General features: G+C 37.7%; 1 protein-coding gene across 2 annotated transcripts; it reads right to left on the reverse strand.

The window, feature by feature from the left end:
* Positions 1-7,730: 7,730 nt before the first annotated feature.
* On the reverse strand, positions 7,731-14,232 carry LOC129876264 (uncharacterized protein At1g01500-like). 2 transcript variants are annotated; one of them, XM_055951647.1, is made up of 2 exons: positions 13,287-14,232; positions 7,731-8,560 (listed from the first exon to the last, which is right to left on the reverse strand). In XM_055951647.1, exons 1-2 carry the CDS (start codon positions 13,962-13,964, stop codon positions 8,330-8,332), a joined length of 909 nt encoding a protein of 302 aa, XP_055807622.1. In that variant the 5' UTR covers positions 13,965-14,232; the 3' UTR covers positions 7,731-8,329. The 2 variants fall into 2 exon arrangements, with proteins under 2 accessions (XP_055807622.1, XP_055807623.1); XM_055951648.1 differs by having other exon boundaries at positions 7,731-8,557; positions 13,287-14,230.
* Between the last annotated feature and the right edge of the window lie 490 nt (positions 14,233-14,722).

Genomic DNA, 14,722 nt, shown 5'->3' on the forward strand with positions numbered 1-14,722 from the left:
AAAAACAGCCCTTGAAATGGCCAAGCATTCAAAGCTACAGTGAAGTTACAAGATGCCAGCAGCCACACAACTTAAAAAGGACAAGAAAAACCTTAACATTGTTTTAGAATTGCAACTAATTAAGCTAATCAACAAGGGTATCATCTGCATCTGGAGATTGAGAGGAGCATCCTTTTGCTTCATGTATCTTGTTTTCCCCCTGTATCATTACCAAACTGACGATCATGGTTGTGCAACAGATTATTTAGCCTTTCCAAAACTTGGGCAGCTTCAGCCTTAGCTAGCAGAGCTTCCTTGACCCTAATCTCTGCGTTATACCTGGCCATAACGGCGGCATTGTGGATCGACTCAGAAGCAATGGTAGCAGCGGCAACCAACTGTTTAGCCAAATGGGGGTTGATTTCAATGGCATTATTAGCATGATTGGGAGTAACACAGAAGAAAGTGAAATTAGGGTTAGAACAAGGAGGGCACAAGTAATCAGCGGAGGAGGAAGTAGCATCAGGGATGCAAGAGAGGTGTGAGATAGAGGGGCATTTTTTGCATCGGAGAAGGAGATGAGGGGGAGGAGGGTTATGGAGGAAGACATCGAAGCAGATGGGACAGAAAGAACCAGGGTGGGAGTCCAGTACGCAGGCGGTGCAAAGATGGTGATGGAGACCTCTGTAGGGGAGAAGGTGGAGGATGAAGGAGCGAGTGGTGAAACAAACCGCGCATCGACGGCTGGAAACACCGTCAGATGGCTGCTCCACCGGCTGCGACATCAGAACAAACAATTTTCTCTATCCCTATGGCCTGTCATAATCTCACATTTATTTATATGGACTGATATAGGAAACTTGTTGAGATTTTAAGTATCCAACCCCCTCCTTTGCTCTCTTATTTTCTCTGCATGCATTTATGACTGATCCAAATAGATACATATTTCCTTTTTTACTTGGAAATTCTGAAAAATCACACAAATTTGTTACTGTTATCTCACCAGCAACTTCTCTTCTCTATATCTTTCTTGTCCCCTCTTGTAGATTCTATCAATAAAAGTATATTCACTAAGGGGTTGTTTGGTTGAGTGCATCAGAAAAAATAATGCATGCTTTACCTTGTTTGGTACACTTTTTCAACTTATGTACAACTAATGCAAGCATTAATTATACACACTATTTGGTATTAAGGTATGTATAACTAATACATGAAATCCATGGTATTTGTAATGCAAAGGGTTTTAATACATGCATTAGCATAAGTAAAGACACAATTGACCCTCAAAACATTTTCCACATCCTCTCCACCATATTTGAGAAGGGTATTTTTGTAAACAAATATTTTTTAGAAATTATGCAATGCATGATATTTTTAATACACCAAACCAAACACTGCATAAGAAATAATCTCATCATAACTAATACAAGCATTACTAATACACTATATTCAGCACTATTCTTATACACCCTACCAAATTACCCATAAAGGAATAGATTATTTAGTACCTGTTGTTCCCTTTTATGTACACTCTCTATTTTACATTCTCTTTTTAGCATGTTTCCAGAAGACGGACACTTTTTTATATTTAGAAATAACTTAACTTTTAACTTCTTGAAAGGAAATACATGGAGTAAGATGACTCTTAAAAATCTCATTGATTTTTCCAGTAAAGGCTTACTCCAGAAATGATTCATGAATTCAATACTATGAAAATCCAAGTGTGCTTTTTTTTTTCTCTTTTGATATGTAAAAATCCCCGATGTTTTGTTTTTTCTAGAAAATTGTTCTGTTTTGCAGTCTTACATTTTGAACCTGTTTAGAATATCTGAAATGTATTTCTGCTGGCATATAAAAAATCCATCACTGGACTGCAACACTTCCATGCCAAGGAAGTACTTCATGACTCCAAGATCAGTCATTTCAAAGACTTCCTCCATTTCATCCTTGAACCTTTGGATTAGTTCAATTTTGCTTCCAGTCACAAGCATGTCATCCACATAAATTGAGACAATTAAGGACTCATCACCAGTGACTTTCACATACAAAGTAGCTTTACTTTGACTTCTACTAAAGCCAAGTTGGATGAGATGATTGTCCATCCTCTCATACCATGCCCTTGGGGCTTGTTTTAGTCCATACAAGGCCTTTGTTAAGAGATAAACTTGATCCTCTTTTTCAGGAATTGAGAAACCATCAGGTTGCTCTGCATAGACCTCTTCAGCAAGCAAACCATTCAAAAAAACCGATGTGACATTAAGCTGATGAATCTGCCAGGAACTATGAGATGCAAATGCAAGAATAAGCTTGATTGTGTCATACCTTGCTACTGGAGCAAATGTTTCCGGGTAATCCACACCATATTGTTGTGCGTATCCCTTCACCACCAATCTAGCCTTATGTTTGCAATTTATTCCATCAGGATTGAGTTTTGTCTTGAAAATCCATTTTACACCAATCACCTTGTGATTTCTAGGCCTGTCAACAAGCTGCCAGGTTCCATTCTTCTCGATCATGTCTAGTTCAGCTTGCATAGCTCTCCTCCATGCTTGAGAGTCTTGTGCTTCAGCCTAGCTTGTTGGTTCAGAGATAACCAAATTACACGGCTGATAGACATCTTGTAAGGTTCGGGTGCCCCGTACTGGTACGTCATCCACTAGTTCATCTTCCGCAAGTTGAGGCTGCTCTTTTGAAAATAAATCAAAAAAAAGGTCTTCTGATTTTTCCAATCCCAAGCAGCTGTTTCATCAAACTTCACTTCTCGGCTGAGAATTAGTTTTTCTGTTTTCAAACAGAAAATCCTGTATACTTTTGATGAACTGTAGCCCATAAATATGCCCTTTTGAGCCTTGTTGTCCAGCTTACTCCTCTTTGTTTCTGGAACTTGATAATAACATATACACCCAAAGATTCTGAGATGGTTTGCTGATGGTTTGTTTCCACACCAAGCTTCATATGGAGTCATGTCCTGCAAGGCCTTAGTAGGCAATCTGTTTAGCAAATATACGGAGGTATTGACTGCCTCCGCCCAAAACTGATTTGGGATCTTTCTTTCAAGCAAAAGACACCTGGCCATCTCCATTACTGTCCTGTTCTTCCTTTCAGACATGCCATTTTGTTATGGAGTGTACGGTAATGTTAATTGGCGTTCAATACCTGTGCTATTACAAAACTCCACAAACTGAGAAGAAGTATATTCTCCTCCATTGTTAGACCTTAAAGCTTTAATACTGAGATTACATTGATTTTCTACTAAAGCTTTAAATTGTTTAAAAACATCAAAGACTTCACTCTTCAGTCTAATGAATAAACCCAACACATTCTAGTGTAGTCATCAATAAAGAGGATAAAATATTTGTTACCACTCAAGGAATCTGTTTTCATTGGGCTGCAAACATCTGTATGAATGAGCTGAAGTTTCTAGTTAGCTCTCCATACTTGTTTTGCTTGAAATGGCAATTTTGTTTGCTTTCCCTGCTGACAGGTTTCACAAACTTGAGCATTAGAAAGTAATTCAGGCATATTTTCCACTAGCTCCTTCTTTTTCATTTCTGCGATGCTTCTCAGATTGAAGTGACCAAACTTTTTGTGCCATAGGTTTGTACATGTTTGTGAAGTAATAGTGTAAGCCTGCTCAGTTATTTTCTCCCAATCAACTGAAAACATTCTGTTGCTCATCTTAACACAGAATAATTCTACTCCAGAAGCGTCAGAAACAGCACATTCCAGATTCTTAAAATGCAGAGAATAATTATTTTCAAGCATTTGTTCAACACTCAACAAATTTTGACTCAAAGCAGGTGGGTACAAAACATCAAGAATAGTTTTGATACCTGATATTGTTGAGATAGACACTGTACCTCTGCCTTTGACTTCTACAGCCCCACCATTTCCCACTTTTACTTTGGATTTGTAAGTATTATCAAGGAATTTGAACATTTCAGCATCATTGCACAAGTGATGTGTGCAACCACTATCAAGAAGCCACAAATCAGAAGATTCATTGATTGAAAAGTATGAAACTGCAAAGAGTTGCTCCGCATGTGCATCTGCAGCTTCTGCTACTTGTGCTTGCAAAGCTCCATAGGCCTTTGTTCTTGATTTGCAAACCTTGGATATGTGCCCCATCTGCTTACAGTTGCCGCATATAGCATCGACTCTCCACCAACAGTACTTCTCTAGATGTGTAGTTTTTTTGCAATGTTTTCACGGAGGGAACTTTTGCTTCACATCTACACTATTGTTTCCTATATCATGCTTGCCCTTGTTCTTTTGGTTGAACTGTTGCTTTCCTTTACCAAAATTTTGCTTTTGTACAGAGAAAGCTCCTTCAGTGAACTTGTCCCGTCTCATAGTCCTTCTTTGCTCTTGTGCTTGAAGCGCACTCATTCGTTCACCTAATCAGAGTTTGCTCAGGTCCTTGGATTCTTCAAGAGAGAAAATCTTAGATTCAAACCTCTCACGAAGAGTCACAAGAACTTTCTCCACAATCCGTTTGTCTGTAAATTATTCACCAAGAAGTCTAATGTTATTAACAATTAAGGAGATTCGATCAGCATACTTATTGATTGTTTCATCTTTCTGCATATTCAGGGACTCAAACTCTCTTTTCAGGTTCAACACTTGCGTTTGACGTGTTCTATCGCTGCTTTGATATTCTTCTTTCAACCTATCCCAAGCCTTTTGCTGTTTTACAAGCCATGATTCTATAGAACACGGAATCTTCCACAACATTCTGCATAAGCATCGTGGCTTTAGATTTCTTTGCCTTCTCTTCGCTGTTGGATTTGATCTGAGCCAAGGTAGGATTTGCTGGTAGAGGAGCAAATGGTTTATCTTCCGTCACAGTTTCCCAAAGTTCATAGGCTTCTTCACAGACCAAATTTGGTAATTTTCACCGGTGAAAGTGAATGGTGGATTTAAAGGTAGGTTGTTGGATGCCATTTTTGTTGTAGGTTAAAACTTTTTGGTCCTGTAAGATCAACAGGAGGCTTTGATACCACTGTTGAAACAGAAACACTCCAAAAATCTGAATTGAAGTATAAAAACAGAGTGAACTTATAAAACTAAGTACAAAACAATAAGCTGGAAGTTCAAAATGCCAATTGTCTAACAGGGGTAAGGTCTATGTACACTCTACGCTCCCCAGACTCCACTTGTGGGATTACACTGGGTACGTTGTTATTGTATCTAATAGTTCGATTTCCAATTATTTTTCCCCTTGGTTTTGACACAAAATTTTATTGCATTTTAAATGGATGTTAGTCTAAAAGTCCAAATAAAGTTGATATTGACGAACTCTGAAGTTTTTCTTTGATATATTAGTGGATTTCATGATATACTTTTGACAACACAGAACTCAAAAGAAATTGAAAAAGGTAAGTGAAAAGTTACCCTTCTAGAAAGTAGACATAATGAGAGGACCAAAATAGGAAGTAGCATAAGTTAATTTAGGTTATAGAAAGTAATAATCTCAGCAGACAAAACAATTACTCAATATTAGTTATTATAACTATCATTAATCAAGTTCTGGTACATCCTAGTATAACTGGACTGACCTGGATTTAAAGAAAAAGGTTTCAATTGATTCCAACTGATTAGATTTGAAATGGTAAGATCACTTGTATAACATCGATGATTTGGAAGACAATGTGAAATTTACAACTTAACAGTAGTTGTAAATAGCCCCGGGGTTATGGAACAAAGGATTATCTCGAGACTAGACTGAGTTATTGATGGTGATTTTCTAAAAGCTTACCATATGGTACTAAAACTTTTGTGCCCTATCTAAGCACGGAGTTCGGCCACGTGGTCCAAACGAAAATATGGGCTGCTTGGTCTTTAGAATGGGGTGTACTGCGTAAGGCTGGTGTCACAAAACAAGGAATAGCTTCCACTCTATGCAGTGGAAGGATAACAGGATGCCTAATTAATCCACTACTTTTATGCACTTATGGAATTACATTGGGTGTGTTGCTGGTGCCTACGCTTACCATATGGTGTTTAAACTTTTGTGGCTTTATTTCCTTCTCTACATTTTCTTTAGGTAATTGTGATAGAAATGTTCAGAAAATTGAGTGGTAATCAATCAGTACAAAAATCACCAGAACTCACAAGACATTATCACATGGGAAGCATATAAAATTACCGATCAACTTGTTGGGGGAAAAAATAGAACCAAAAGAAGTTACTCCATAACATTAAGAAGTTGAGTGTTTTTCTAGGAAATGAGCAGATATAACATACTGCAAACCCAATTCAAAATTCGCATTCTATCATATGAAAATCATTGGGAAACAGGATTTTAGGGTTTTCTTCTGGAAATCTGGAGAGGGTAACATACAGATAGGATTTCCGTAAAATACTAAAAAGACACCCTGATGCACTAAGCCCCGCTATGCACGGGGTTCGGAAAGGACCAAACCACAAAGAGTCTATATACACAAACTTATCATGTATTTCTGCAGGAGACTATTTTCAAAACTTGTGACATCGTGCTCACATGCAACAACTTTATCAATGACATCAAAAGGCAAAGTAAAATGGTGAGAGAAAAGGGAGTGAGGGACTTACCCAACCAAAAGGAAGCAGAAGAATAGCCAGAAATTGCTCGCTCTACTTTGAATCAATGGAGAAGAAGTTCAACTGTTTGAATGAGAAGAACAAAAATAGACAAATTATATTTCAAGTCTTCACATTCACACTGTTCTGGGATGGGATTCTAGAAGAAGGAATCTTTTTGGGTCTGATTATATTGTTTATACCAAAAATAATTAATACAAATATAAATTATTGTTTCAAACTCACAAGTATAATTTAATGACAAAGGAAAATTCGCATCGTGTTCATATGCAATAGCTTGCAAATCATACGAAAAAGGTAATCCACAGCTTTTGCTGGCAAGGAATTTCGAACTTGACACATTCAACGCAGATGTTTTAAGCCCAAACCACTGCCAAGAATCTTTCAACTGAATAATATCTTAACAATTTATGTACAATATTTGAATGGTTTTTATTCTTTGATCGTAGGTTCATTAATTAGGTGACTGATGTAGTTGATGCTTTAGAACCTGTTTGGATGAACTTATTTTAAGTAATTTATAAGTTAAAAACTGTTTATAAGTTTTTAAAAAACAAATAAGTGCAATCCAACTTTTTTTTTGACTTATAAATTGTTTTGAATTCATAAGCTGCTTAAAATAAATTCATCCAAATAAATTCAATTATTTATTGAGACTTATTTTAAGCACAAAATGACTTTAAGTTGATCAGCCAAACACTCAGAAAAGCTGAAAACAACTTATAAATAATTTATAAGCCAATCCAAACGAGCTCTTAATTTTCTCAAGAAATGCTATGTGTTCCAAATATAGTGTAGCCATTTTTCCTACCAAAAAGCTAATCCAATAAAATTCAAGTTTTTCTCTCTAGACTAGACACCTTCAAGATTCTTTAGGGGCATATCCAATTTTTCGGCCGATTCAGTTTTATTTGGTAATGTTTCAAAAAGTTTTACACAATCTTTTTATACCTATATAGGAATAATGAATCAACCCTATTAAGCAGATAGGTTGATGCATAACAAAATATGCATTTATTGAAATCAAATTTGAATAGGTAACGACTAACATATTTGATGTTATCACACCATTTTACCTTTGCTTTATCATTTACCTTTGTATTCTATTTTTCTTTATGGGAGTAATACCTATAAAATTGTTCTTCAAATTGCTGATGGGGCATAATATGTATTGACAAAAATTGACACAATCTAAATATTGTAAAATACAATACAACACGATACATTGATACAACAATATGCAACAGCCAATCCAAACAAGCTGTTATTGTAGTAGAGTAACAATCTGCCGAATACATTTACAAACTAAATTTGTTGTACCGAACCACCTACTCCAACTACCAAAATTGTATGATGAATATCAACTCTTCATAACTTAATAACAAACTTCAGCACACACCAACAACAAAACTGATGCATTAAACCAACCAGGAAAAAAAGAAAAAAAGGACATATATACGAGATATCCAGTTCTAAATACAGCATATGAACACATTGACACAGCTTCTCGGGATGGGGCATTTGTACACACTCAACACAGATGATCCTTGGATGGAGGTCTTCTTAAGCTTCTGTTCAAGGATATGAACTACCTTAGGGCCTCCCACCATCTAATGATTATGTAACCACTCTTCAGCTGCAGCACTAGGTGCCTCTCCTTTTCCTGCTGCCACTAAGATGTGACGCTACTTTAATGACCATATAGGTCCTGCTTCCAGTTAGAAATCCAGTTAAGAAGTCAATTTCTCTATGACTGAAAGTTAGAAGCCTAGAAAAACCTCCTCCGCAGATTTCTAGTGGTTGCCTGATAAGAACGCATAAGTAGTCCCACCCCGATTCCGACACCAACACACATCCCGAGGCCTATCCCGACACCAACCCTCACTCCTGCATTGAACCAGGTGAGCTGACCATCTTCACCAGGGTACATGTCATCTGAATAGAATCCATATCCAGCCTTCTGTTCCACCTCATTATCGTCCATATCCTCTGTGGTCTGCTAAAAACATGCAGTAATTGTTATTAAATTAACTGTCATTTTTTTAAACAGGTAAACTAAACTGTCACTTGATCAGCATTCAAAAACTACTTTTTCACGAGGACATAGCTGTCGACATTTAAAAACTATGTCAACATCAATTAGTCGATAAGAATTAAGAATAATTAAAATTGAATCGTGAAGAAAGAGACAACCATAAGAAAAAATAACATCAGATGGAATGAGAAGAAAGAGAAACACAGAAGCTCAATTAGAGACTCAGGGAGAGATGAGTATGGAAAATAGAGAGAGAGAGAGAGAGAGAGAGGGACATACGGAAATGAAAAAATATCTCTCAAATCCAAAGCAGGGTAAAATTTTTAAGTTATAACGTGTTCAGCTTTTAGGATGAGAGGACAGATTACTGTCTGCACATCAAAGGCTCCACTGACAAGCAGTTTAGAAGAACTTGAATATTCTGCTTTCACAGTAAAAGTTCTCACGTCGAACCACATTTGGAGTCGACTTTTTCTTTTTAATATGACACCCTTCGGAATTATTGCAATTACAGATCCAGCCAGGTATCTTTAAGACACCCACACCTTTAGGATGCAAAGGAGATGGAATTTACTGCCAGCAGAACATAACTTTATGAGAATGTCTCAACTTTTGAGAAGCTTGACTAACTTCTTTTCAAGCCATAAACTTCTCTGGTGGTACAAGTTTTGCTTTCAGATCAACTTGAATGGCCAACTGCTTACAAGTTTTGCTTTCAGATCAACTTGAATGGTCAACTGCTCAAGCTCTTTCAAGATTCTTCAGATCATCAATACACAGGATCAAGACACTTGGTCCACATTTAATCTAAAAGACAACTTTAACATTTTGAACCTCAACAGAGACGAAAGAAAACTATGTGATTTCTTTCCATCTGTCCTATCATTGATGGACAAAGTTACTTGATACTTGGTGTTGGTGGGAGGTGACAGGTATACCGTGGAATTTGTCTAAGTGCGTGCAAGTTGGCCCAGACACCACTGCTATCTAAAATAAAAAATTAAACCTTTGTGTATCTTTCATTGTCATCATTCCAAAAAAGGAGCATCAAACATTAAAACTATATACCTATTAGTCTAGTGAGAAGCATTTATAACCTCATTTCTAAGGTGTTTCCCATTAAACTTGAGAGGGTCTTGGACAAGATTGTATCTACATCACACAATGCTTTTGTGGAGGGAAGACAAACACTTGATGCAATATTGGTGGCTAATGAAGTGTTTGATTCTAGAGAAAAGAAAGTACTGGCATTTTGTGCAAGTTGGACCTCAAAAAGGCCTATGACATGTAAACTAGGAGTTCCCGGGACTCCATAATGATGAAGATGGGATGTGGAGTTAGATGGAGAAGATGGATCAGACATTGTTTTTCTACATTTAGGTACTTAGACCTTGTGAAGGGCAACTTGTGCGGTTTTTTCGGAAGTTCGAGAGCCCATAAGCAAGGAGATCCCTCATCTCCCATTTTGTTCATTCTAGTTATGGAGGTATTGAGCATGATAATGATAAAGCGATGGCCGGCAGTTACTTGAAAGGTTTCTCTAGTGTGGTGGTGGAAATAGTGTCGTGAAGGTTTCACATCTATTTGGGACAAGGTAGGAGTGGCCTCGGTGAAAGACAAGATGCGGAAAATGCGACTGAGATGGTTTGGGCATGTGAAGAGGAGAGACACAGATGCCCCAGTGCAAAGGTGTGAGAGGTTGGCCATGGATGGTTTCAGAAGAGGTAGGGGTACGCCGAAGAAATATTGGGGAGAGGTGATTAGACAGGACATGACGCAGTTACAGCTTACTGAGGACATAACCTTAGATAGGAGGGTGTGGAGAACCCATATTAGGGTAGAAGGCTAGTACATAGTCTTGTTATTCTTCCGTATTAGTAGGCGCATTAACGCACTATAATTTCTTGTGCTCTGATTTCTATTATTATCTATTACTTTCTGTACTTTGATTACTCTATTTTATCTATGTCACTTTCGTTATTTGCTCTCCCATATCGCTTTGAACTTCTTAGCCTTATCTGACCTCTTTTTATGCTTCTATTGAGCCGAGGGTCTCTCAAAAACAGCCGTCCTACCTTGGTAGGAGTAAGGTCTGCGTACACTTTACCCTCCCCAGACTCCATGTTGTGGGATTTCACTGAGTTGTTGTTGTTGTTGTTGTAAGGTTTCACATCTATTGTCTGCAGATGCAGTGTTATCAAAGGCGAAACGCGCAAAAAAGCTCTAAGGTCCGTTGGGGTTTTAAACGCAGAGCGCAAATAAAGTGTGGGCTTTAATGAAAAAAGGTGCAAAGGGAGAAAAAGATACAAATATATATGTTTAGTCCAAGAGCAATAATTATAAACATGAATTACAAATATATATGACCAAAGAAATTGAACAAAAAGTATGATAAAGTGAAATATTAATTGTTTAGTGTCACTTCTTCAAAAGAGGCTCATTGGCAAGGAAAAGTTTGCCTTAGAACCTTGATGACCACACTGAAGCGCACATAAAGCTAGGCGAAGCGCTCAACACGTTTTGAGTCTCACTTCAGGGCTTAAGTGCGCTTAAAGCGTGTCTTTGACAACACTGTGCAGATGACACCATGGCCTTTTCTGATGCTGACAGGATCTAATTGGAACACCTGCGATATGTGCTAACATGATTTTAGGTAGTGTTAAGCTTAAAGATCAAGCTCAGAAAATGTGGGATCATATCAATTGTAGAGGTGGAGGATATAGAGGTTTTCACACTGTTGAATTGTAAGATTAAAGCTCTTCCCACCACGTATCTTGGCTTGCCACTAGGTGCTTCAAACAAAGATCAAATTGGAGCTCTTCCTACCACTTATCTTGGCTTGCCACTAGGTACTTCAAACAAAGATCGAACAATTTGGAATCCAGTACTACAAAGGGTTGAGAAGAAGCTTGTGGGATGTCTAAAAAGATACATGTCAAAAAGGTGGGGAAAAGTTTGTATTAAGAGCATGGTATCGAGTATCCCTACATGAAAAGACTTCAAAGAAACTTCCTACGGGTTCGTCAGACGAGACAAAGAAGTTCCACTTGGTAAGGTGGTAGATCATCACGACTCATACTGTTAGGGTGAACATGAGATTTAAGATCTAAAGGCGTTCAACAAGCTTTATCGATAAATGATTATGGAGATTCGAGTCTGAGGAACACGCTTTCTAAAAGGTAGGGATGTGGATAAATATGAGATCGCAAAAGGGGATGAAGAACAAAAGTATCACTTTGCCTTATGGATGCGGTTTGTGGAGCAGTATGGTAAGTGATGAAAAGAATATAAAGCAATGTTTTTCAAGGGTTGGGATGGGATGGGAGGAAGGTTAGTTTTGGGAGGCACAAGTGGGGTAGGGATAACATTTTGAGCATTACCTTCCCAAACATATTCAGAATTTCATGTCTGAAGGAGATGACAGTCCAACGGGTTGAAACTTTACAAATTGGAGTTTTTTGGGATTTGAGATTCAAGAGGAACTTTTAGGATTGGGATGTGGTAGAACTCCAAAGTCCAATTAAGTTACTTTATAAACAATGTATAACTCAGGATTATCACGTCATACGGAGGTGGGGATTGGGAATAATGGGGTGCTTTGTGTTAATCTTACTATAGAAATTTGTTTTCTTTACTAAAATTCTCAAGTTCTGTCTTAATCTTAAGCAGTCTGATCAAATTTTGATTTCTTTAAAAGCCAAACAATGTATAACTCAGGATAAACGAGTACTATTTGAGCATCTCAAATTCTTGAATAGTACTTCACTATTCCATCATTTGTTGTGATGACACCAAGACATATCAAAACCATGTAAAAGTGTTTATATGATTAAAACGAGTCATCCAAGGTATACATCAAACTAGCCAGTTGTCCATGTATCTCTGTTCACACAAAAATACAAGTAACATAAGAAAGATCGTTTAATGCTTTGTACGCAGTCCTCATGATTGTGTCCTCACACCTAATGTACCCATTTTAAGTGCTTATGCAATTAGCATTTCTTAAGGTATTTGAACCCTTACTGCATCACTTTTTGGTTTTAGAGCAGGTGAAACTGAAAGATGCGAGACTGGTGACTTATACGAAAAAATGTTATCTGATGCTCAATAACATAGACTTACTCAAACTTGTGGAGGTAGCAGTCAGTGGTGTTGTTTGCAGAAACATGAAGTTTATGCAACAGCTTCCTCCTCCTTTTTTGTCTATGTCAAAAGCCTTGTCCCAAATTGAGGCTGACGTTGTGGGTGTAAAACAAAAAGGATCCATCTTTTGCACACATAGAGAACACATGGTCAAGCCAAGTCCAGACAATTCATCCGTGCTTAAGTTGTTGTTTCCTACTAAAGGTTTTGTATAGCTCTACTTTTTCATATCATAGTTGCTATATTTACTAAATTTTAGTTTTCTTGATAAGTGCTACATCACTAAATTTTAGTCACCGGGTATAACACAGCAACAATATAAGAACCTAACCAACACCATTACCAAACGGAATTCTCCTTGTAGGAATTATTCCAGATTAGTGAAATTACTTAATACTTCATCTAATGGGAACCTTCCCCGCAGCAATAGAATTACTGACTTCATCAAAAAAGAACCTAGCCAACACCAGTGACCCGGAACTAGTTATTTTATCCCTCTTTTCTTTCTGATCATGGAAAAGGTGGATAAAAGGTATAATTGCATTACCAATGGTTTTATTTGTCGACCAAATCCATTCGAGCTCCCCTGCTCCTTCGCATCTTCCTCATCCTCTGGAATTGCATCCAACATGCCCTGCCTAGGTAACTTCCTTCTCGGGATGACCTGAATTGTCTTGGTTAGAATCACAGGGACACCCGAACAACAACCCGCTATATAAACCTCAATTGATGGTGAAGAAACCCCAAATTTGGGCTGAACAAAAGCTGATCCATCGTTCCCAAATGATGCTGTTGGGTAACAATCCATGCTCCATGCACTCCTCGAATCATTCTCTAGAACATTACCATTAGCCCACGTTGTCTCTAATCTCTCCAATGATCCACAAAGTATTAATTCCTTTTCATTTTCATGTACCTCGAATTCCACCGGCCCTGAAACCCTAACGCTATCCGTGCTCACATACGTAACCTCCGACGATTCCTTGTCAACCCGATCACGGCGGAGGGTTATGGAGGCTGTATCAGTGGCCGGAATACGAGAACTGTTGATCTCTAACAACACACCCATCTCACGGCGGAGGTGGCGGAGTGTGAGGTGGTCCGGTAGGGTATCAACCGCGCATGGCGTGATCCGTACGTAAAACAAACGGATTTCTAAGCAACCTCCCGTGAAATTCGAATTTTTGTAGATTGCCATTGACATATCCTGATCTTGATTACCCATTAATCCCAAATTTTTCTTCAATATAAAAAAAAATTAAGGAAATTGATCCTTGATTAAAACAAAGAGAATTGAATGAAATTTAAGGTTAGGGATCAACAAAACTCATAATTAGGGTTTTCTGAATTTAAAGATGAGAAATAGTGTGGATGTTTTGTTATGTGTGAACATGGCGAGAGAGGGAAAGGACGAGAAGCTACAATTATTTTAAGGGGTCAATGGAAAGGCTAAAGAGAAGGAAATGGACATGTATGTGGAGAGGTTTTGTTTTCGGGACTTTTTGACGGGGGAGTCACTTAAAAACTTAATTAAGTTAATTTGGGATTAAATAGGGCAGCTCGGTGTACTAAGGCTTCCGTTATGCGCAGAATTTAGAGAAGGGCCCGACCACAAGGATATATTATACGCAGCCTTACCTTGGGATTAGATTAATATAATTAAAAAGTTCTTTTTTTTTTCAAAATACAAAGACACTCTCATTTTTCAACTATTCATTTGATAAAAATATACCTATTTAAAAAATCATTCAAACTTCCTTTCTTGACCAACAATGGCTCCTCTACAACAAATAGATTCGCTGTGTCATCGTCACCAACCTTCACTCTGTTAAAAAATTCAACATCATCGCCTTTCGTTACTCAAATAAGGGTAAATTATTTTGTTTTTTGGGAAACTTTTTAGATTTATGAACAAGAATACTTTTGAAAATCGAGTTTTGAATTATTTTTTTTGGGTTAATGAGCAAGAACTCGTTCTATAGT

This window comes from Solanum dulcamara, chromosome 12 (assembly GCF_947179165.1).
Source record: "Solanum dulcamara chromosome 12, daSolDulc1.2, whole genome shotgun sequence".
NCBI classification, from domain to species: Eukaryota; Viridiplantae; Streptophyta; class Magnoliopsida; order Solanales; family Solanaceae; genus Solanum; species Solanum dulcamara.

Excerpts from the sequence above, each read along its gene's own strand:
- LOC129876264 (XM_055951647.1), bottom strand. The coding sequence starts at position 13,964 with ATGGGTAATCAAGATCAGGATATGTCAATGGCAATCTACAAAAATTCG. Across the intron at positions 8,561-13,286 it reads GTCGACAAATAAAACCATTG|CAGACCACAGAGGATATGGA; the intron begins GTAATGCAATTA and ends GCATGTTTTTAG.